The following is a 23,976-nucleotide window of genomic DNA, read 5'->3' as shown; positions in this document are numbered from 1 at the left end:
GCCGTTTCCTCCATTAATAAAAAAGGCTCAGATTTGACAGAAGTTATCACAAGAGGAACAGGAGGAATAAACGCCAGACTAATCATGTCCCTGCAAATCTGGTTTCAGTGTTGATAACGCTATTTTTACATCAATGACGCGCACTGCTTTGCGCGCAGTGTGTGATTTGAATCAATCAAAAGGGCAGTTTGCTTAATTGTTTAAGTTTTTTAACATGGAGCTACCAGGTTGTATCATTCCTGTGTTGTGTTAACGCGAAGGACTTTGTGTGTGTGTGTGTGTGTGTGTGTGTGTGTGTGTGTGTGTGTGTGTGTGTGTGTGTGTGTGTGTGTGTGTGTTAGAATTTGTTGAGCGCACACTGCCTGTCGTCTTTTTGCTGACCCTCCCAGCAGACAGTAGCCTGTCTGATCCTCTCCTCTCTTTGCCAACATCACTACAAGGTCCTCAGGGAAAAAATATATATATATTTTTGTGGGTTTTGGTGGAGAAGGAGAAGAAGAAAGGGTGAAAGAAAAGAATACCTGACGTGCCTCAGCTACCAGCAGCAGACGGAGTCCCTCTAAACCTACACCTACCTACACCTTCCTACGTACCGACCGCCTAGGGAACTGCCTGCATCCGATAAGGGATCTAGTCGACAAAATCAAGTGTGGAGGGAGGGGGTGTGGAGCAAAGAAGTCGAATTGGAGAGAGGGAGAAAGGGAGAAGAGACACCGAGGGAGGGGAAAAGGTCAGGGACACGGGGGGGTTTATCGCACTGCCAGAAATAAGGAGAGTGTCTACACAAACGGTTTGGCAGACGAAACCAAGGAGACGAAGTGAAATAAACCAGCAACCCCGTCTCCACCACCAGCATTTTTTGCGCAAGGACTACTGTGGAGTTTTAAACATTTTCGACTTCTTCCAGAGGCAGCTTGTGTGCTTCGGTTAAGTCCGGGCAATAACCGAGGAGAGAATTTTGGACCGTGCGTAATTTGGAGAGTTTATTGCCACGCTGCGTCAGGATGCGCGTCTGTCCGCTGCTGGTCTTCCTCGGTCTGCTGTGCGCTGGACGCGCTCAGAAGTTCTCCGCTCTCACGGTAGGAAGAGCCACACAACTGCCAGAATACGTCTCTTTCGTATCCATGGATAAAACATGGTTTTAAGTCAAGGATATGATTATACATTCCGTGCGTAATATTTGGAAAGACAAATCTGGCAAATTCATTTTTCATGGCAGAAATGTAGCTCTGAAACAGGTCTTTTTTAAAAAGTCATTAAGTTCACAAGACTTCTTCTTGTGAGGTTTTTCCTCTAATTATCAGCGACATGTGGAAATAATTAGCATGAAGATACATTTCAAATCCCTTTAAAGGACGTTATGGCCCATGCTGACACTAGGATTTTTAGATTATCTCACCAAAACAAGAGTTTGACTATTTCAATGTGTTTCACATCTGGCAGATTCAGGCTGAATATACAGTAAGAAGGGATTCAAAACTCAATAGATCATCAACTTGAGAGGTTTACATTGGATAAAAAGGTCTCTGTGTTCACCATCAGTTGTGTAAACTCCATGTCACTGTGTTTCAGAGTCTCTGCACAGTGTGTCTGAGATGCTAGAGATTCTGGCTTGCCTGTGAAGAGCTGAATGGTGTACGGTGGTTTTTTGCCTTTAGTGCCTTCACCTGCCTGCCAGTTTCTCAGCGTGTCGGCCTCTCTGTCCTGTTCGCTCTTGTTGTGCCAGCGGCTGTGCAGAGGCTACTCTGCCAGTGTCAGCAGGTCTGCTGCTCCAGAGCACATGGCATTGTTTACAGCCGCAGCAGAGCAGTGCATCCTGTCTATTTAATCTTAAGCTGCATGAGAAAGTGCTTCTGAAATGAGGGGAATTTCATGGCCACGATCAAGTGCAGGTACAGTGCTGAAGGAGGAATAATAGAGAGCGGAATGTGTACTGTCACAGGATTCACCCCCTGATTTACAGGTTTATGTGACAGCCGCCTCCCTCAGCACCGTTATTTATGGTCCGCGTGAAGATGCCTTAATATCCAATTGGAAACAAATGGCCATGAGTCGTTAACCTGCAGGTGAAGGGTCGGAGATCCTTTCTCCCTGACGGCATTATGGAGTTGTGGAATGTGGGAGGAAGTGTGGCACTGAGCAGATGCTCCCCTGAATTATTATACACACATTTACACACACAAAGTATACAAATACTTAAAGAGTACAAATAATGTGTGTTCCTTTATTAATGTTTCATATGAACCCAGCAGCTGATGTAAAGGTGACACAGATGTAGCTGTGTAGTGTTTCTGGATGTGACACAGCATCCAATGTACTCAGGATATGACTGTAAGAATGAGAAACATATCTATGTCATTTTGTGCTTCAGTGGTAACTGTGTCTGTGTCAGACCTTTCCGCTGTGGTTCATTACACCTTCTTTATTGGAATAGCGCATGGAGCACTGGACTTGTACTTTTGCAGGACTTTGAGAGTGATTAATGGCTTATTGTTTGAATGACACAAGAGAGGTTACTGTTGGTTTCAAGAAAATGTCTCCATGTGATATTTTGTGCATGTTTGAGGTCGGACAGGCAGTAAAATATATGGGATATTTGCCCAGGTTATTCACCAGGCAGACTTTTTCCATGGTTTATGGAAGTATGAAATAGTGTGTGAAAAGATGAGGGAGCATAGAACATTGGCTCCCTCTTTTGCAAACCTGGAGAAAGCCATTTTAGCATGAAATATGGCCTCCTTTGCCCCCTGTGATTTCATAAATTTGTGCACCTGCCCAGAGAGATTTTTTTCTTACCACTATCAGAGGCTTTTCACACCGCCTCTCTTTCTTTTAAACATCTTTCACAGCAATTAAACGCCTTTTCCTTTGATTGAGTTAGTAGCCTGGTTAAAGGCTGTCACTTTCTTCCCTTTCCACCATGCTGGAAACTAATGATCCCCTTTGCATCCTAGCGTCCACGCAGGAAACTCCCGCCAAGGCCATTTAACACGTTTGCCACGGCTCTCAGCTGGGGCCCCCATTGACCCTGCGGGGCCGTGGTGTGAGGGGCCTCTTAGGGTGCTGGAAATGGGGGCCTCCCAGTCCAGAAGGCCCTTATCAGCCTACAATGTGCTCTCTGCTGGAGTCTCGCCTCCTCCATTCTCCATTCAATCCCACAATGCCGCAGAGCCAGGGGGAGGTAATAGGATTTGATTTTTTTGCTGGTTGGTCTTGGAAAAAAAAAATTTCCCTTACACTCCTCCTCGCCCTCTCGCCTGTCTCTTGTTCCTTTGCCAACCTCTCATATTATTTGAGCAGATGCAAAAGCATCTTCCAAGACCGATCACGGAAGGAAAAAAAGGAATCATGAAAGGAAAGAGCGACATAAAGACAAACAGAGATAGTGAGAGCCAACTGTCTGGAAGTAGACAAGAAAAGGATTTGAGCAATAAATGGATTTGAGTCACAATATGTGTTCTGTCTTGTATGAGTCTCCTTTTATGATAAATCGGGGTGGAAGCTTGTGCATGTGAGGCGGAGGCCATCCATCACTCTCCACCGTTTTGCTGCGAATGGCAATGGTGCAGGCTTGGAGTAACTGGAATGAGACATCAGGGGAGTGTCAGGGCTCTGCCTCAGCCTCGCCCATCCATCACCACAGGCCAAACACACAGAGATCTGCAGTAGACAGCTAACTACCATTAGGAGTACACAGGAGGAAGAGGTCCTCAACACACCATTAGTCTCTGACGCTTCTTCCTCTCACTGCTTTCACGTCTTATTTGTTCTCCTCCTTCAGTGTGGCCAACTGTGGCTTTGAAATAAACACTTGGATGTCTGATTGTGAATCTGGGTGGCTGATTTCATGGGTGGCTGATTTCATGGCGAGCTGTGTTTTTCCATGCTGCGTTCTTGGAGCTGTATCGTAAATTCGCACTTGGCACTCTGCTGTGTGCTGTACAGTGGACATCTAGCAGGATGCTGGGCTGTTGAATAACTCTGTTTGGGTTGTCAGTCCGCTGGCCTGCAGGGGCTGGTGCTGATAATGCTGGTGTAGTGTGAGCGCTGGGGTGGCCAGCATGAGCTGTGGCGAGGCTGGCGGTCCACCACCAAGCACGGCTGGATGCACTCAGACACCATCAGAGCTGTTACTGGCTTTGGAAGGTTGCACTGTTTGCAAAAACATCCTCAGACCAGCCTGTCACGCCGGCTGGACTTTATGTGAAGGGGTGACCTGTGAAAGAGAGAGTGGAGGGTGAGAGGAGGTCACCACCGGAGAAGGATGTCCTAACTGGTGTGGGAGGACGGGGAGAGAGAGGGAGGGTACCGACGGGAGACTGTCAGTTAGATTCAGTGATGCAAATCCAAGAAACTCAGAGACACCAACAAGGAGGGGCACGCCGATGTTAGACCCCCGGTACCTACAGAGAAATGGGCACAGAAATGAGTAGCTAGAAAGAGAACGAGAGTATCCCACTCAAGTAGTGCTGATCTCCTATGCCATCTATCATAGTAGATATTATATTGTATCCTATCAAAGTATAACAGCAGTACTCATGACCCATCATTACACATTACAGCCCTATACATGTGGACGTGAAAGGGATTTTTCCTTCAAAGATTGTTCAATTTGAAGATTTTAGTGGTCCCAAGACCTAAAAATATCTGGTATCTGGGGTGCTCTGGAGGCCCTAGGGACCAACCATGAACCTCTGATGTCCGGCTGGGGACCATTTTTTACATGAAAATCCTTTCTCTCTGCCATTTCCTGTCATCTCACTACTGCAAATGATGGCTTCAAATGGCCAAAAATCAATTTTTTTCTTTATCTTGTGACTCCTCAGACTTACCTTAAAACCTGTTCAGGGGATCCAAGATAAATATGCAGTCCACCTCTGTAGACTACACTGTAAGAGCTGCCTTGGACAAATGAATGAAAATACTTCATTAATTCCCCTGAATCCCTGAAAATAGACAAACATTCGCACATATTCTGTTATTCCCGAAGGAGGGCGTGGTATTGCTCTCCATATTTCTGTCTAGATAGATAAAGGATGGGTGTTGAGAGTATGGGACACAGGCTCTACACAGCTCTGCACTGACAGGATCTTCAACAGCCTTGGAAGAAAGGGCTTGTGAAAAAAATTTTGTTTTTGAAAAATTTCATTCAGAGCAAAAGACTCGACTTCCCTCCCTCGCGGCTCCTCTTCCGATGTGTTTGAACGGGCCTCTCATCTCTGATCCCCCCCCCAGGAAGATTTATGAGCAGGGTTGACAGAGTGGGCTGTATCTCCCCCCCCGGCCCACGGCGAGGCTGCCTTCCCTGCCAACCTTCTTCCAGGTGCATGCAGCCCTGCAGCCCTGCTCGTCTGAAGGCAGAGGGCTGCCACCAAAGATCATCTCTCACTTCATTTGTAAGACGTCAGACACAACAAATTTTTTTATAGGCGATCATCCCACTCTTTTCTTCCCTGTCTGTATGTCACCATACCCCTTCTTTTAATAACTCATAACAGATTTTTATGGCTTACCTTTAAGTGAGGGCTTTGATGTGTGTGATAAGAGTGTGTGTCTGTGTGTGTGTGAGTGAAAGAGAGAAAGTGTCTGTCTGTCTGTGTCTGCTGTGAATAGTTGACAGAGCGGGCATTCAGACAGAATACTGAACAAAACTGTCATAAAACAAAAGAGTAGACCTGAATGAACCATTACAGTGGCATAGGCGCAAATATTTTTTATTATAAGAGAAGACAAGAAGAGCTCAGAGAGGTGTTTATCTTGGGATATGAGTGAAAACAGCACCTGCATAGGCATGGAGTTTGTTTTTTTCCACTCAGACCAGCTCATTATTTCACCAAACTGAATGAATCACGCAACCTTTCTGAACACCTCACACTGTAGCAGCGCAAAGCTCCCTGACATTTAGTTTATTCAGCCTCTCTATCATTCACTGTCTTTTCATTCATTGTAGCAGTCACAGCTTGTTGCCAACCCCCTCACCGCCGCCGCCGCCCCATTGTGTGGCCTGGCGAGGGGGTTTCATAGCACGATGGCAGATACAATGGTGGCATTGACACAGGTGATCCGATGCGTTCAGCCAGGAGTCTCCGTCCTTGTTTCCCTTTTCATGGCTGAGTAAAACATCCTCAGGAGTGATTCCAGGTGAATACCCGTGCAGGTGTTGGCACAGACAAAGAAAAGAGGAAGCGTCAGTCAAGTCCTCTCCAGCCCCTGAGACAAAGACAAAGCATGGCTGTACCCTGACAGGCTTGTAGTGACAGCCTCATCGCTGTCTGTGTCGTAATGTGTATCAGTGCTAAGGATGTTGCACTTGCACAAAAGTTTTGCAACATAATGAACAATTTGGGTGGCTTTGGCAATGGACACCTGTCCTGTGACTGACTTTTTGGTGTAGCAGCCTGTTTTTTGCCCCCTTCACAAGCTCCAACCCTAGTCCTCATAAATCCCTCCACAGAATCACACCTGTTGTTGTGGAGATTAAAAATGTTTTGGTTCAGACATAACCCCAAAAAATGGATCATTTAAGCAAATGTTTTCTCTGCTTATCTCCTGCTTTCTCACTTGTGCAGTTCCTGCGGGTGGATCAGGATAAGGAGTGCAACATGGAATGCAGCGGAACTCCTCGCAAGCCCCTGTGCGCCTCCGACGGCAGAACCTTCACATCTCGCTGCGAGTTCCTCCGAGCTAAATGCCGCGACCCCCAGCTGGAGGTCATCCGAGGGCCGTGCAAAGGTCAGGTCATGAGTCACGCTTCAGCGCCGCCTGACGCTCTCAAACGCGCGGAGGGGGTCACAGTAGAAACTTGTGGGTTAAATTCATTTCAGCATAATTGATTCTTTGAGTGCTGGGAGGACGAGTCAGGTTGACACAGTGAGAATGGCCGAGGGGGTTGTTGCTGCCTGGCTGGTTTCATAAGGCACGCCATTTGTACTGATGAAATGTACATTAATTTGTCATAATGCTCAATTATTTCATTTTCAGTGGAACATGTTTTTGTTCAGTGAAGGGTTTCATGCTTTGTTACAACAGAAATACACAACAGCATTATGGAACCAGCAGCTTCCTCATTGGTTCGAAATGAGTGCAGCTTTCTAGAATCAAATTATCACGCAGAGACGAGGGCATTAGAATGAAATGTCTTGACAAGAATTAATGATCTCATTTTCATCATACTAGATGTAAAGCTGTACGTATGTGACCGATGGAAGACTGGTGATGAAAAGCAAAAGGGGAAGGAGAGCCAGTAAGGTCAGGCGGCTCACAGACTCCCTCATTGTTAGCCGTTGTTGGAAGGAAGCACCCATACACCCCAAAGCTGCAGCTCCGAACCCTCTCACCCCCGCCCCACTCACTTACTCTATACTGCCAGTTCATCGCTCTGCAGACTGGGGACAATGCCCCATTCTTACACATTACAATATTAGATCACTAATGCAAGGAGTGTGAGCGAAAGGGTTTGCTCAAAAAGAAGTCTCATATGATGGAAAAGCATTCCACGATTTTATGCCCGTGCTGGGTCTCTATGGCAACGTCTCTAAGCGGACATCTGGATGTGGCGGACAGCGCCGGGACACAGAATAGAGGATTCCAGCTAAGAAGCTGAAAGGGACGAGAGTCCATGAAAGTCGTATTGTATGCGTCAATAACATCGGGTCTATAAGAGTTCGGACCCCCCTCTGTTTCTGGACGGCCGGGGTGAAAGACACAGCAGCAGCAGCAGAGTCAGCAGCCGAAAGAAACCAGAGGGCCTAAAAGCACAGAGATGGGATTGTGTTTAAGGATGGTGAGACTGGCACCACATTTGTTTTCTATCACTGCGCTCAGATGATTCAAGTGTCCTGTCATTTTTTCCAGTCAGCTTTTTGGTTGGAGCCCCCTGGAGAAGGACGATGGTTTTGGGTTTTTCCACTGGAGCTAACTTTAGAGCTCCTCAACTTGCTGTTTTCCTCCATCCGGAACATCCAGCGTCTTGCCCCCTCTCCTCGCCAGTGACAGTGACACGCGCGCACACACACACACACACACACACACACACACACACACACACACACACACACACACACACATACACCAGGCAGAGAGAAACCAGTGCACATTCCCTGCATGTGTCTAATGGGCAATCTACTGTAAGCCATGCCAGCAAAGCACAACCTCCTGCCCAAACTGGTGATCGTTTTTAAACCTTGCATGAGTCATTGTTTTAATGTGATTTGAACCTGCCAGCCAGACAGGCACTGCATGGTCGCTAATGTGTCATACCAAGTTACCATCAAACCCATCGCTATCCAAAATTTCCTGAGAGTTTGCACAGCTGCTGCTGTTGGCCAGGTGAGATGAAGCAGCTGGGGAATGACAGGATGAGCCATGGCTCTGACACAGAGATGTGAAAAGACTCGAGGTGCACATAGGTGAAAAGTTGCTGACCACATTTATATCGAGAAATAGTTAGAGGACGACTCGGGCTGAACGGAGGAGACGGCCAAGGTTTCGGGGGAGAGTGAGGCAGATTCAGAAACATTAAGGAAGGGTCAGGTTTTCCCTGTGCATCAGCCCTTTTCTTGGGTGACTGGAATGTTCTACAGCACGAGCTGCCTCGCTCAGTAATGGCTTTACCACCAGGCACTGTGCAGGCTTGCCTGACTTGTTCCTCATAAGATCGGGGGTGTTGGTTCTATTCCCAGCCGCACGAGTATCTGCCGCTTCCGAAATGTCTTGGATTGTTTCCCCTGCGTCTCTCCTCTCCCTGCATTTTTCTTTCATTCTTTATCAACTGTGAGATTCAACATCCTCCGCTGACTTTTTAAGCATGTTGGTTTCATAGTTGTGGAGCATAAGAAAATAGCTGAGCTGTGGGCTGAATCACTGGTCTCTGTGATGTGTCGTGATTCTGGTGATTTGTGGTGCTCCTCAGATACATCCAGATGTGTAGCAGAGAAGAAGTACACAGAGCAGCAGGCCAAGAAGCTCTTCCCGCAGGTCTTTGTGCCTGTGTGCAACCCTGACGGCACATATAGTGAGGTAACAAAAAGCACAACATGAATAATACTTGTTTTCAATATGAGGCATTAGACGAGGGAGGCCACTTTTTGCAAGAACTGCTCTTTTCTCATGTATGAATTTAGTTGCTAATGAGATTTTAACACTGTGCCTTCACATTTCATTCTCACTGATGCCACTCCTGGTTTACTTTTAGCTGACTCCGTTTCATTGCCATTGTGATTACAGGTTCAGTGCCACAGCTACACCGGATACTGTTGGTGTGTCACCCCCAATGGCCGACCCATTAGTGGCTCAGCAGTGGCCAACAAAAAACCTCGATGCCAAGGTTGGTAAAACCCCAGCAACCTGTCTTACAATGGGCAACTTTCAATAGGACAAAGTCACGGATACTGTATTTACAGTGCACTAGTACAGGCATCTCATGTTGTGATAAGCCAGATGTGTGCCATTTAAAATGGCTGATTTGTTCTAGAATGTGGTTTCTGTAATTTTATGAAGCAATGATGATAGATTGAATTCAATGCAGCAAAGCATGACATTCCATGTTTGTGGGGGGTGTAATCCTCAGCCCTGTGGGAAAGTGGTCAGTGTCTGGACTGATGGCCACATGGTTTGAGAGCCACCCGAGGGCTGAGCGTTGCTCAAGGCATGGGGCTGCGGTGTAAATAAGCCAAATACAAAATCCCTGCTGCAGAGTTGAGCAACAAAGTTAAACTGTAAGGAATGTAAGGAGGATGGCGTCTGCCAAACAATCAAATAACCAATGCCACATGTCCTCCCTGTGCGTCTCTGTGGGCTGCCTCGGAAGTGTGCGTCTCAATAGTGAGAAAGCTCCAGAAGTAGCAGTAGCAGCAGCAGTAGTTGTATTGTAACTGCCAGCTGTGCTTTGATCACAGCTCCATCAACATGCATCGAGTAAGTGATGAAGTGAGCCAGTTCAAATGAATTAATAACACTTGAAAATATAAAAGGCAGAAAACAGTTTTCAGCTGTGGTTCGCTCTTTTATTAAGACTGGTGGCTGTTTGTTCCTGTGCCACAAAATGAGTCCAAATTCTTGAAGTATGCCAAAGATTTTTTCATTATTGAGGATTGCACGAAAAAGTCCTGTGGTGATGAATTTGAATTCATTTGGACCTGTTGCTTTTCAGGTTCTAAACAAGAGAGAGCTACCACAAGAGAACCAGGTAAAGCAGGTGAGACCTTAACTCAAGAAAAATTGACTCTTTACGTGCATGTGTACTGTCACGTTTGTCCATGTGCATGTGTGTACCTATCTAAGCATGCATGTACATGTGTGTGTATTCATTTGTATCTCTGTTTGCCTGTATCTGTGTCGAAGATGTGCAGGGTGGGTCTCCTGTTAAGGCTTGCCTTTCTAATATTTTGTCAATTTGGAGAGTGTGAGCAGCCTGAAGGCTGATATAAAAGCAGTCTGTTACTGAGTAACAAGTCAAAGGAGAGAGCTGCGGTGAGCTTTAATGCACACCACCTGCAGCTGCAGCGCTTATAACCGCCTGCTGTCTTTACCAGGCAGCCAAACGGCCAAGGAGCAGCCAGAGTGGAGGAAAACGGACTTATCATAAGCTCTTCTTCTCTAACTTCTCTCCCTCGGTCTTGGTTCTTTTTCAGCAAACAGTGTCATAAGATACCAGGAAATGTTCACGCGTTATCCTCCACCCTACTTTCACTCTGTCTCTCATCAGCATCTACCCTCCTCCAGATATAGAACCACTAAGTTTCCCTCCAGCTCCACTCCAGATACTGTATATCCTGCTCACATCTTCTAACAGATGATTTGTTTAACTGATGTGATTTGAAGGTTCACAAAGAAAAAGTGTAATTTGGGTCAACTCCGATCGATTCCTTATGTGTGTGTTTGTGCGTGTGTGTGTTTGCATGCATGGATGTGTGTATGAGTGCGTGGGAGAGAGAAAGTGCGTATGCATCCACTTGTGTTTGTCACATGGGTTATTCCTGTCAGTGTGACATTTATGTCTGCGCCTCTCTCTCTGTAAACAGTCTTGGGTATAGTGTCTGTCTGAGCCCAGCCAACTCATTACACATAGATCAAGTGGGAATGAAAAATTTGAGAGAGGAGGAGGGATGGTGGGAGAGGGAAAGGAGGTGGGGGGGGGGGGTTGTGGTTCAATCTGAACTGGTTGGATAAACAGGGTGGTGAAAAGCAGAATAAACTGTAGATTTGTGGTGTGCCAGCACTGAAAATAGCAGTGATTGCATCAATATTTTGATTCAGCAGAAGCCCATCAGCGCCTAAGCATTCCACAGCAGCCATTGCTGCACTTTTATTGTCACAGTATTGGTAATGTTTAACACCGAATGCTTTACCATAAACCCATTTCTGATGCTTGACTTGACAAATTCATTCACATGCTGGAATCATATGCAGCTGACGACTGACAAACAGCAGTTAAACTAATGCTGTATGACCACAAATAGCGCGGGGGTTTCCTGGCAGATGCTAAAAGAGGTGTTACAGTCATGTAAAAGGCCACAAAGTAAAGATAGGTCATTAGTGGTTTATCGTAAATCCGAATCATAAATACACTTTTTGAAATGGCATTTCCATCCGTTAAGTGAGCTAAGTAATAACATGTCTGCCTCAGTCAGTCACACTGACTGTATGTATTTTTATCCACCAAGCATGCTCGAGGAGATGAATGGCTGGCATAACCAACTCGCATTAAATGTGAAATCCTGATTTTGCAATGGAGAAATCATCGTGAAAGAAAAGAAGTTTCCCTGTTTGTGGAGCCGACCATTAGAAATGCCCTGGCTCATGCATTAACAAAGCTTTACTTTGAGCAGAATGAGTGACCCACGCTGAGGTTAACCACACCTACGGCCGTGGTTTCACCCTAAGCGGCTCAAAACCTCCATCCCCGTCTCCCTCCTACCGCACATCAAACAAACAAACAGAGACCAAACAAACACTGAGCTGATTCTCACACTGTTAATTGGCTTGTCTCAGACTTATTGGCTGCTGCATTGTTCACCTCTTGTGTCTCTCCCACCTTCACACAGCTCTCATAACTCAAATGCAGGCAATGGAAGGATGGGGAGGAACATCAGGGACAACTGGTCCTCATCCTCTCCTCATTCATTTTAACTGACCTCAATCTGTCCTCCATAGCATAATGATCCCCCTTGTTGCATGAAGTGAAACCCTGGGAATATATGACCACTATACTCCTGATTTTCCTTTTCTGTTCTCTTACTGTAAATCACCTTTTTCAGTTTTCAACACACAAACACACACACCGTTCTCTCTTTCTAATTCTCACCTCTATTCCTGCCTCCATCCCTCTTGGCCGGGCAACGTGCAAACCTCACATAGTTAATTGTTCTCTAATCTAGCTTACTCTCGTAATTGTAGTCTCCTTGCAAATATTCTCCATTCTAAATGCAGATGAGACTGGCCTAGTGGTGGATCCACAGCCTGCTGCCGATGAAGAAGGTGAGTTTTTATCCGTCAGACTGTGAGTAAAAAATGGTTGATGCTGCGCCCGTGTTTACTGAGACACCGCTGAGTGACTCAAAAGCATAGCTTCAAAACATCCTTAAAAGGGAAAAGGACGAGGCAGCGACAGCAGCCTGCTTCAAAAAGGTCATTGGGGAAAATGTGATACAACCCCTATTCCAGCAAAGTTTGGATGCTGTGTGAAACATAAATAAATCAGAATGTAATAATTTGCTAATGCTTTTTGACATACACTCATTTCATAAATTTTTGGTCTGAATTTGATGTCAGCAACACGTTTCAAACAAGTCGGGACAGGAGCAACTAAAGACTGGGAACGATGTGGAATGCCCCAGAACTGGTGAACAGGTTCATTGGTAACAGGTGAGAGTATCATGATTGGGTATGAAAGGGGCATCCTCAAACACAAGCAAGGATGGAGCGAGGTTCACTACTTTGTGAACACATGACTGTATAAAGGATATGACCAAATGGACTCAGGAGCACTTCAGTAAAACTCAGTCTGTAAACACTGTCTGTTTACAAATGATTGCATCCTGTTTTTATTTATGTTTTACACAGCGGCCCAACTTTTTTTGGAATAAGAGTTGTAGAAGAACATCTTTAAATTGATAAATTGTAAATGTAAAGGAAAAGCTAAAAAGCTGATTTGACACCACAAGGAACAAATACAGGATCCTAGTAAGTGCTAAAACGTAGTGAAACAATTGCACAAGTAGAGAGGAATGATTAAGTTTGCATATAATGAGTAAATGAGCAATATATAAGTTTGCTACATTAGCTAGCCACCATTAGCTTCTGGTCAGATCAAATGAGTAAGAAACAAAGTGCATAAGTGTTTTGAACTTGAGCAAGTTTGTGCTTTATTGTGTAAAAATGTAACTTTTCCCTTGAAGATTTTCTTCTTTCAAAAGTACCTTTACTAAAGTACAGTTTTGAGATACTTCCTTTTTATGCTAATGCATACTTCTACACCACTTCATTTTGTAGTAAATATGATGTGCTTTTTACTGCAGCTGCAACACTGAAATGCTACTTATGTTATTGCATCCATCATGACAACCCAGATACATGGTGATTTAAACCTTTGAAAGGGTGAAATCTGCATACTAAGCACTTTTACTTTTGATAATTTAAGTACGTTTTCCTTCTAAGACATCTGTGCTCTAAAGTTTGAATGCAGTACTTTTAGTTGTAATGGAGTATTTGTATATTTATTCATTTAAAGTCTAAATGGCAAAATGGCAACAAAGATAATCCATCACTGTGAATGGGACGCAATCACATGTTGCAAAGTAGTGTTTTCTGATTCCATGTCAATGTGATCATTCGACAAGACAGGAGGAGACTCAGTCAGAGTTTACCTACCTCTCTTTCTGCTGATATATTTCTGGCCACAGCTGTCGTGTGCAACTTACTTTCCACCTCCACTCCAGCAGTTTGAGATATGATAACCTTGATGTGCATTTTACAGTCTGTGATTTTTGGAACCACCAGGTTTGGCTCACATGATATACGAGTGTGTTTTCAATTGAAGCTAATAAAGCTGTCGTGGTGATTTCTTTCAGACATCATTTCCCAGTACCCCACTCTGTGGACGGAGCAGGTTCGCAGCCGACAGAACAATAGAACCAAAGCACCATGTGAGTTTCAAAGACCACTTTTTCTTTAATGACGACGATCGGGTGTTTGCAAACCTCAACTGAAAGCACGCTCTGTGTTTTTCCTGCTTGTGTGAGCAATCATGGTTTGGGGCTGTTCCTGTCTTTTAAGGACAGATGGTGGCTTGTGAAACCAATACATCTTGGTGTTGGAGTGCGTCAAGCTTTGAGGATCTGCTTCTCTGTGGTTCTTTGCATTGCAGCGCATCTGTAATTATCAGCACATGGCACAAACAGAGGATCTCCTATTCTTGTGGCTCGCCCGTTGTGCTCTCCTCTTACATATATGCAGTTTATCTTATTGTACAGATCAGTTGCTTATTTGCCTTTGGGGGAAATGTGTTGCTTTCTGCATAAAACAATGGTATTTTGAGGCCTGCATAGAGATGAGAACCCTGCGAGCATGTGTGCATTTGTGTGTGAATCTCATTATCATAATTTACAACCAATAAAAAAAGTCTGAGAAATGCAGCATTGATGGTTTTGATTACCATGTGCTCTTTGGGGTATTGGGGTGAAAAAAAAAAACACCCGCCCCAACAAAGAGAGCCCATACGGAGGAACTGGAGCGAAAAGAGTCGGTTGAGAAAGTGGGGAGGCATTTCATTTGGTCTCTTTTGTGTGGGTAAAGATCTCTAATGAAAATAAACAAAGAAAAGGGATATCCATAATCCCGCAGTAGCTTCCGAGCCTTGAGGCGAGCAGCGAAGGGAGGAAAGAAAGCCCTCATGGCCAGAAGAGCTCTACTTTCATCCCTGAGTTTAATGCTCAAATCTCTGTTGGAGAGCTGCACGGCAGAGAGGGAGGCTGCTGCACAGGAAAAAAAAGTCTGATTAGATCCTGCTGAGGCTCTGCAAAAGCCCATCTTTCTCCCATCGAGGCCACTGCGTTCTCTATACATATGGATAAAAGAAAGGCTCACCAAGCGTTGCATTTTTCCCTGGGAACTTTGAACATGTAAACACGCAGATCCCTGGTACTTTACAGTACCCTGCCTGCAGCAGTGTGTCAGTGTGTGTGGGTGTGTGAAGGCGAAGGCTCGACTGACCACTGTTTCTGCCTTTGTCTTGTCTGTTTCTCTCTCTGTCACACACATCCACAGAGGGCAGTTGAGTGTCCAAATATTTACTTAACTTGGGGCATAGGGAGCTGTACTTAGTCATTAGCCCGTTAATGTCCGTAAACAGTGCCACGGGGGGCTGATATAGCAGTCTACACACACTGTCTCCGAGCACTCATCCTCCACCCCTTTGTCTTCTCCGGCTCCAACCTCCTCCTCCTCTTCAGCAATGCTTATAGTGTAATGAGACAGCAGTGCATGCATTTGGCTTTTAAACAGAAATGAATTCAAACATACTGCATGTTGTGTAAATCCAAAATGTGTTGATGAGGAGTGACTCTTACTCTTAACTTTAAACAAACCCCCTTCTTCTTCACATTGAGTGTGTGTGCCTGGGGCGTGTATTTGCCGAGTCACACAACCTAGACCACCTAAGTGAACGCTGTCTTTAGGGGCGGTATGTGTGTATGTGTTGACCACTCCACTGACACCTCTGCTGATTCTTTTATAACCTCTGGCCCCTCTTTCCAGCCTCATCATGTGACCAGGAGCAGCAGTCTGCCCAGGAAGAGGCGAGGCAACACAAGAACGATGCTGTATTCGTACCAGATTGTGCCCAAGGAGGACTGTACAAGCCGGTCCAGTGTCACCCCTCCACCGGCTACTGCTGGTGTGTGCTGGTGGACACTGGACGTCCCATACCTGGGACCTCCACCAGGTGGGAGAGACTTCACCTATAAAAAACTCAAATGTTATATGACCATTCTGGAGCTTCTGGTACTTTCCCCGTAATTTACAAAGATTCTTGCAATTTATTGATTATTATTTGTAGCAAACAACCCAGACAGCTGTTACAGCAGAGTGGCCAGCTGAGAGACAAGCTGTCCAACTGGATGACCCTGCCTCATGCTCTTTGTTGACAAATATCTTCTGCACGAAAAATGTCCAAGAACTATTCTGATCATTGTCTTTCCTCAGGTCTGAACATCTGCATGTCTGCTTACTTGATAGAATGCTCTCGATTTACTGGAAATTGTTAGAAATAAACCTTCAGAGAACAAAAAGACGCTCCTCTATTTGAGACTGCACATAAGTCTGACATAAGCAGGCAGACAGTCATCTCCATTGCAGATGAGACGGAGTGACTCAGTGGTCTGGTGAGCGGCAGGTCAGAGGTCAGTCAGGCTGGCAGAGCGGGGCACCAGTGCGCTCTTATTGAGCAGAGAGGCTGGGTATCAGATTAACAAGGCTTCAGGCAGCGTGCCAAACAGCACATTAGCACACATATGGAAGCGTGGATTTTCCCTCTTCTCTCTCCTTGTCCCAGGCCAGCTTTTGGCGCGGTCGCACAGCAGCAATCGGGGCTCCACCGGCTCTCCAGGGGAGTCCGTGAAAGCTTCCTTGTGTCCCACGCTCCCTGTCTGCCTGTCTCCCTCTATCTCTCTCTTTCTCCCCCTCCCTCCCCCTCTCTGTCCTCATACCAGCCCCAAATCCCTCCCCTCTTTTTGGATGTGTTTCACAGCCTCTGGTTTGCCACAGAATAATTATTTGAATCCCTGAGATTTAACTGTATGGGGTAATTGCAAAACATGGGATTCCTCTCTGACTTTACAATGAGGGTCGTTTTCCTGTTAAAAACAATCCCTTTCACCCATTTCACTTTGAATGAACTGCCATTTTCTCACAGGGTGTATTCTCTGTCACAGGTATGAGCAGCCAAAGTGTGACGGCAATGCCAGGGCTCACCCAACGAAACCTAAGGACCATTACAGAAGCAGACATCTCCAGGGTAGGACTCTAAAGACTGAACTCACTCTCTGCTTTTCCTCTCTGTTCAGACCACATGGTGAAGTTCTTCAGCAGTCGGCTTCCAACTGCTGCCGCGCTTCCAAGGTTGTGATAACAGAGCGTGTGTTTTTTGACATCATTAGTACTGTTGGTCGAGGAAATGCTTGATAAAGGCTTGAGGATTGCCAGATACTGCCCCTCACTGGTCAATAAGGAAGGAGACAGAGACGGATCGGGGGTGGGATTAATCTTCAGCTGACATGGAAGATGGAGGATAGTGTGATGATAGCACGGAGAAGAAACAGCAGGCAGGAGAGGGAGAGATGATGGATGATAGGATGCCAGAGACAGGTAGTGATAGGAAGACTGACAACAGTGTAGATAACTAAATTGAGGTCGGGAGAGGAATTTGGAGGTGGTGGCCATGGGTGGGCTTAGTTACAGGTGAGGCTGTGTTTGCTGTGTTAGGTGGATGTTTGCCAGTCTGGATTTTTAGCTTCAGAAGTGCAGAATTAAAATGTCTATAAATGAAAAATGACAGAACTGAGTGCCCTACTGATCGAATTACCCTCAGCTGTACAATAGAGCCAACTATGACTTAATGCAGTCCTTTAAAGTACTTATTTTTGTGAAAATGAAAGGAATGACTGTTACAAATGTCCTCTTGATCTTCTTGATCTTCTTCCAGTTTTAACTTTGGCCTAATCTTCTTACCATAGTATTGCATAGACACAGTTTTACACTACAGTGGATTAAGCGCATTCACCTTTGTTTTCATTGCATTTCTGAATACTAGATGATAAATGTGATAGTTAGTTTCATCGGTAATTTCACGACTTGTCCTCATCATAAAACCAATGATGGCAAAGTCCAGACATAGCTTTCAGGTGTTGCATACAACCATCTCACTGAACGGTCCTCAGCAAATTAGCTTCCTTTTTATTTTTTTGGTGGTTTGGTAAACACGTTAATAATCCAGCAGCATATGAACAGAGCTGCCACTGTTCCCGTCCCATCCACAACTGTTTATGTAACAGCGTGCCAGGCCAGAGCTGTGCTCTCTGCTCGCAGGTGCTGCATTTAGCAGCAGAGCAGCTAACTCTGTCTCTGCTCCACATTAAGGATTCTTGCACAGTATGTATAAAACAGTGAGGGTAGACCAACAAATGTTACTCATCTCTGCCTTTCAGTGGCACCGCTGGTATATATTATTGCTAAGATATTAAGCAGGAGTAATTACAGTGTGTACCTGTCAGCAGAGAGTGTGAGGTGGCGATGGGGTAGAAAACAGCCCCAACTATCCCATGAGAAAGACTTCAAGCCCAACCAAACACCTCTTAAACATATAGTGGTGGGACAGAAAACAATATACTTATTCAGCCATGCAATCACCGAGCGCAGACGCTGACACGCGTACACAGGCTTCATTCTAAACCTGTCGAGAAAACCTGCACCGTATCAGCCAGGTCTCCAATTATAAAATACACCGGGACGCAGTCAAAAAACACAGCATCATGTTTTCTTTATGAGCTATTGCGTCAACGGCTGTAAACCCTGTTACTGTACGAACCAGGGATAATTATAAATGTTGCCTTCACATTGCTGCAGTCCGTTTGCTGTTGAAGCGCTGGTGTTGAGAGGTTTATGGGGCGAGATGCGAGAAAGGAGAACTTTGCCCTGAAAGGGGCAGGAGAGGAAAGCGGAGTATTTGGCCAGCTCTCTCCCCAGAGCGGGATCATGGGATAGCGTTGGGGCAGCCACTGGGAGCTGCGGCTGTGAGTGCTGACAGGGCTCTGCCCCATGTGGCTCCATAGACAAACACTGCTTCTTATTGACAGTAACACACGGGCACACACATTCAAACATGCATTTGCTGGCCAACTTTTTACAAGCAGCACATATATGGAGGCATATCAATAGTGCTGCAACTCTTTTCAACATGAAAAAAATGTAATGATTTGAGGCTCAACTTGATCCCATCCTGCATCTGTCAAACTTGGGCATTTTCATTATCACGAGTGGAATAAGACAGCAGTCGTTCACTGCTGCAGCCTTGAACTGAACGGAAAATGGCCAGACTCAATTTCCTTTAAACGACAGCAGGAACATTTGTGTCCTGCCCCTCAGCTAAATGGTGTCCAGACAGACAGACAGAAGGTGATCTGTCCCGCCCCCACCAGGAAAACCTTTGCTGCCAGGAGGAAGGGGCTGGAGCCTCACCTGATGGCTTCCCGTTTGAATGAACTGCAGACACGCTCAGATTCCTGCAGCATTACGGAGAGGACGTGTGCACTCCATGAAAAACACTAAGCCTCAAACAAGTCCAACTGCATCCCACAAATCTCTCTTCAGTCAGAAGCCAGATAAAAACACTTTGCCTTCTGTGGTTGAAATTGTGTGACTGTCTAGACTAATTTACCACAGGAGGCTCCACAAGGCACTGGTTTGGCCATTAACAGGTGGGTCAGATATTTTACTGGGCTAGAGCCAGAAAGGGCATACTAAAACTTAAGTGCAAGTCTGTTCAGCGTGCAAAGGAGACTGTGGAAGAGTTTGAACTCAGCTCAGTGCTAAAGCCTTGCGCTGCTTGGGGAAAGGTGGAGTGGAAGTTGGGTGTTTATGCCGATGCTGGTCGCCACCTGTTAGAGGGGAGCGAAGCATACTATTATCTCCAGCACAGGAGAATCTGGCCCCGCAGGCCTGGGCCATAAAAAGAGTAGCAAACTGTGGAGAATTTCTCCCTCTCCACAGGCTGAATAGCAGAGAGAAGCCGGACTGTGAGAAAGCAGAGGAGAGCCGGGAGGGGAATCCAGGAATCTCTCAGGCCTCCGTAGCCTTCAGCTCTTCCAGAACAACCTTGGCCTCCTTACTCTTAAAACTATATGGCCTAACAGACAATTACTATCATTAGGGTCATTCCACCCCAGTTGTCCCTCGTTTTATTTTTTTCCCGTCATTCTGCATATAACAATGCTTACCTTAAAGCTTTATGGACTAATCTCTTTCCTGGATGAAATTTCAAATAGTAATTTAATGTAATAGTAATGCTGAAGATCAGGTGTTGAGCTGTGTCGGTCACTGGATGCATATCTTAAAATCAGGCATCCTTCAGACCAAATCCTGAGTAACAGTGTGTCTGTCAGGACTGAATTTAGTCCCCTTGATGTCTCAGGTGAGTCTCAGGTGCTGTATGGAGCCTCTTGTCCGTACATACAATATTCAGTAACATCTTCTGTGCTCCAGCTGTCAAAACCACTCAGGGGCCTCAGGATGATTGGCAGGTACCCTCTTCCTTCTCCAGATGAGGGGAGGTCTGAGACTTTATGAGAGGGAGGAAAAGACAACTATGAGAGTCTTGTTTGGGTTTATTCTCTCCTCTGCCGTCTTTACTGTATGTTAAAACTACACTGCCTGTTATGACGTCCCTCCCCAAACATTTATTGGGCCACCTATGATGGCAGCATTCCATGTTGTTGTAATGCTGTTGACTGGGGGATAATTTTTCTGTGTTTGCTGACCTATTTGCAGACTTACTTCCATATGAACTGTATATGAATGCTCACACATACTCATTCAAGTGTCTGTGGTTTGTTTTCCAGGCTGTCCCGGGGCAAAGAAAACAGAGTTCCTGACAAGTGTTCTTGATGCACTGTCGACAGACATGGTGCACGCCGTCACAGATCCAGCATCCGCCGGAAGGTATGACATTCAGAAGTGGATCTGTTCGTCTTAACATTATTGGAAAATGATCAAGTGATGTGGGTGCAATTTGTAGCTGCTGAACTGATATCTGTTATTTAGGATGGCTGAGCCCGACCCCAGCCACACCCTGGAGGAACGGGTGGTCCACTGGTATTTCAGTCAGCTGGACAAAAACTCCAGTGGGGACATAGGAAAGAAGGAGATCAAGCCTTTCAAACGCTTCCTGCGCAAGAAATCCAAGCCAAAGAAGTGTGTGAAGAAGTTTGTGGAATACTGCGACATCAGCAACGACAAGGCGCTATCTCTGCAGGAGCTGATGGGTTGCCTTGGGGTGACCAAAGAAGAGGGTGAGCTAAACAACACAGCCTGATGTCCGAATGTGTTCTCCTGCACCAAATCAGCCTTCGGACTAGCTTATTGATGGATAAAATATAATGATCATGGCAGTCAGATGGTAAATTAGAATAAGTGCTACATGATTTACGTGATTGCATTCACTAATCCCTCCCACCAAACAGTAATTGTCCAATCATAGCTTAGGGGAGGTAAAGAGGCAGAGTCGAGATTTGGAAGCGATGCATTTGAGGCCTCATAAAAAGGTTGGAGGGAGTTTTTTGCATCACCAAAAATACAAGAGCAACATGTAAGTAATGGATTAAACAGTATTTCATCATTACAGCACTGGATGTGCATGAGATCATGTACAAAGTCAGCCAGAAACGCAAAAAATCCTGGGACAACAAACTGATGCAGCTAACAGTGATGAGCTCGCTAACTACAGCTAATACAATCTGCTAGCAACAGTTGTCACTTCAGACGACAAAACAACAGTATGTCTGAAGTCAAGGACCCATTGTTTTAAAAAATAGTGAGATTTTCAAGCAGTAAAACTGCCACTGGTGTCATTGTGACTTGCATACAGTGCTAGGTTGAGACAAGTGTACTTAGTGGAGACGAGGATCTGATGCTTGAACTGACCCACAGTATTCCTCATATTATGGTTCTTGAGATTTGTATCACTTTTTGTCTCACAGGGGCCAAACCAGGAGAAGGCTTATCTTCCAGTAAATTAGTAAGTAAACTACTCCCTCCATACTAGTGAATAGAAGAAATTAGTGGCAGTCTGACTGTGATATTGTTTCATCTCTGAAAGCGTGGACTGAGGCAGGAACGTACAGCCTTTAAAAATGTTGTTAGACTGAGTGCAAAGAAACAAGGAAACGTGTCAAACTCACTTCGGTTTTCTCTCCTCAGAATCCCTCGAAGAAGCAAGGCTAAGCCAGCAGCTGAGATTTCCCCTCCCGCATGGAGAATCTGCCCTCACCAATCGGCAATAATGGAAACCATAGTATTTGCACTTTGTACTTTAAAAAAAAAAAAATGTAAATTCACTTTGTAGAGATAAGGTATTTAAACAGACTGCTGAATCTGTGAATGATGTAGTTAGCTTTTTATGTCCTGACAAACAAAAATTATTTAACACATACAATGTATGTGTGTCTTTGTGTGTCTAAAACGTATACTTTTCAGAGTTGTACAAGTTTTCATGTCTGATGTTGCATTTTGTGCCCCCTCCCTCAGCGTACTGTTCCTCTCACGTTGATGATGTTAAAGCGGATGGATGGATGGTTTGCTATACGGCTACACTAACTTAGACCATACCGCCTCCCATGTATTGACCTATAGCATCTCTTCTTGGGCTTTGTACAGCAGTTTGCAAGAATGTTTTAAACATAGATCATAAAAAACGTCCTACATGTTCACATGTATCCATGTTTATTAGAAATAAAGAACTCTTTTATACATTTTGTTCTCCATGGTTCTGTCAGGCTTAATGCGTCAAATAAGGTCAATTGGGTGAGCAAATGCCTTTCTTTCTTTCTCTCTAATCCAATTAGTCGTCTATGTTTTCCCTCTCCTTATATAAATCTTGTAATGTCTCTGCCTTTTTGTGTTTTCTTGCTGTGTCTTCAATAAAACACCTTGTTGACACAGTCTTTAGGAGCCAAGCATTAGTCATACATAGCAAAGGTCGTGTATCATCCCATTTTCAGACAGCTTGCCAATTCCCCCGAGGCAACACTTTAGAATTGGAAAAACGGATGGTACTTATTTCTGCTCTCGTCATAGATTTCCCACATAGACTGAAGACAGATAAATGGACCAATCTCGGCTGTGTGCACCATGAGTGCCCATTACACGTATACAGTAAATGTACACTTGAACCATCAGTGACGTTTGACTGGATTCTTTCTTAAAGAACAACATTGAGTTCAGGGCAGCCTCAATACATTACAGTACTGTACATTGTTCCTGCCTGATTATGTTGGGGCTAATAAACGCTAAACCATGGCTTTTCACACAGAAAGTCCCCTATAGGGCTGAGCGACTGACCTCCGACTGACCTGCTCACTCAGGCTTAGCCTCTAATTTATGATTAACACGTTGGTCTCCTTTCTGTGATATAATCCAGCCCAATGGTCTGGTTTTAACACCCCAGGGGAACACAGAGGAGAGATTACGACTGTCTGCTCTGAGACAGTGGATTAGAGATGGATAACCTATGGCCTTCTTAAGCACTTTCTCCATCCACAGCAAAGGAAAAGAGAAAAATCTGAAGCAGCAGGTAGTGTGCAGCATTCATTCTTTATTTTAACTCGGAAAATACATTGAGGTAGAGACCTCATTTACAATGTAGCCGAGTAAAACAACAAAAACAAAAGCTCTTAGACATGGAAAAAGCCAATGACATACTGTAAGACTTACATAAAAATGAGTAAGAGGAAGAGCAATAAAAGCCATAGAAGAAGGACCCATTTAAAATAAATAAGATAAATAAAAGCAACAATGATGAGTAAAAACAGTAAAAATGCAAACCATTAATCAAGTAAAACAGGAGCACCTAGAAGCATAGTATGAAACAATTAAGGATATAAATTGCCCTATGGATAAAAATGAGGAAAGCTTTAAATGGCTCTGCATGTTGTTCCATGTTGTAGGTGTGCAATATGAAAAACTGGATTTTCCAAGTTCAGTAAAAACAGCTGGCACCTGCAGCATGATCCAATCACTGGACCGAGTATGATAAGAACCCACATTAAAAGAGAGCATAGAACTAATGTAAGAAGGTAAAAGACCCGTAAGAGCTTTATAAATAAATAAAACCCGGTGTCTTTCCCGTCTTACACTGAGAGAGGGCCACCCAACCTTAGTATACAGGTCACAGTGATGGGTGTCATAAGTATCTCCAGTGATGAATCTCAA

General features: G+C 44.9%; 1 protein-coding gene across 3 annotated transcripts; it reads left to right on the top strand.

Annotated features, from left to right (window-relative positions):
• Positions 1-367: 367 nt before the first annotated feature.
• Positions 368-22,521, top strand: smoc2 (SPARC related modular calcium binding 2). Of its 3 annotated transcripts, none has more exons than XM_070978340.1 (13): positions 368-1,079; positions 6,570-6,732; positions 8,912-9,018; positions 9,226-9,325; positions 10,151-10,195; positions 12,430-12,477; positions 14,070-14,144; positions 15,754-15,940; positions 16,929-17,011; positions 20,610-20,709; positions 20,812-21,059; positions 21,747-21,784; positions 21,967-22,521. In XM_070978340.1, exons 1-13 carry the CDS (start codon positions 1,005-1,007, stop codon positions 21,988-21,990), a joined length of 1,293 nt encoding a protein of 430 aa, XP_070834441.1. In that variant the 5' UTR covers positions 368-1,004; the 3' UTR covers positions 21,991-22,521. The 3 variants fall into 3 exon arrangements, with proteins under 3 accessions (XP_070834441.1, XP_070834440.1, XP_070834442.1); XM_070978339.1 differs by having other exon boundaries at positions 798-1,079; positions 12,397-12,477; XM_070978341.1 differs by having other exon boundaries at positions 870-1,079; positions 10,151-10,186.
• Positions 22,522-23,976: the final 1,455 nt, after the last annotated feature.

This window comes from Chaetodon trifascialis, chromosome 13 (assembly GCF_039877785.1).
Source record: "Chaetodon trifascialis isolate fChaTrf1 chromosome 13, fChaTrf1.hap1, whole genome shotgun sequence".
Classification (NCBI taxonomy): domain Eukaryota; kingdom Metazoa; phylum Chordata; class Actinopteri; order Chaetodontiformes; family Chaetodontidae; genus Chaetodon; species Chaetodon trifascialis.
The sequence above is the reverse complement of the archived record's forward strand: the minus strand, read 5'-3'. Positions and strand labels throughout refer to the sequence as shown.

Excerpts from the sequence above, each read along its gene's own strand:
- smoc2 (XM_070978339.1), top strand. The coding sequence starts at position 1,005 with ATGCGCGTCTGTCCGCTGCTGGTCTTCCTCGGTCTGCTGTGCGCTGGA. Across the intron at positions 14,145-15,753 it reads CAATAGAACCAAAGCACCAT|CCTCATCATGTGACCAGGAG; the intron begins GTGAGTTTCAAA and ends CCCTCTTTCCAG. Across the intron at positions 21,060-21,746 it reads TGGGGTGACCAAAGAAGAGG|GGGCCAAACCAGGAGAAGGC; the intron begins GTGAGCTAAACA and ends TTTGTCTCACAG.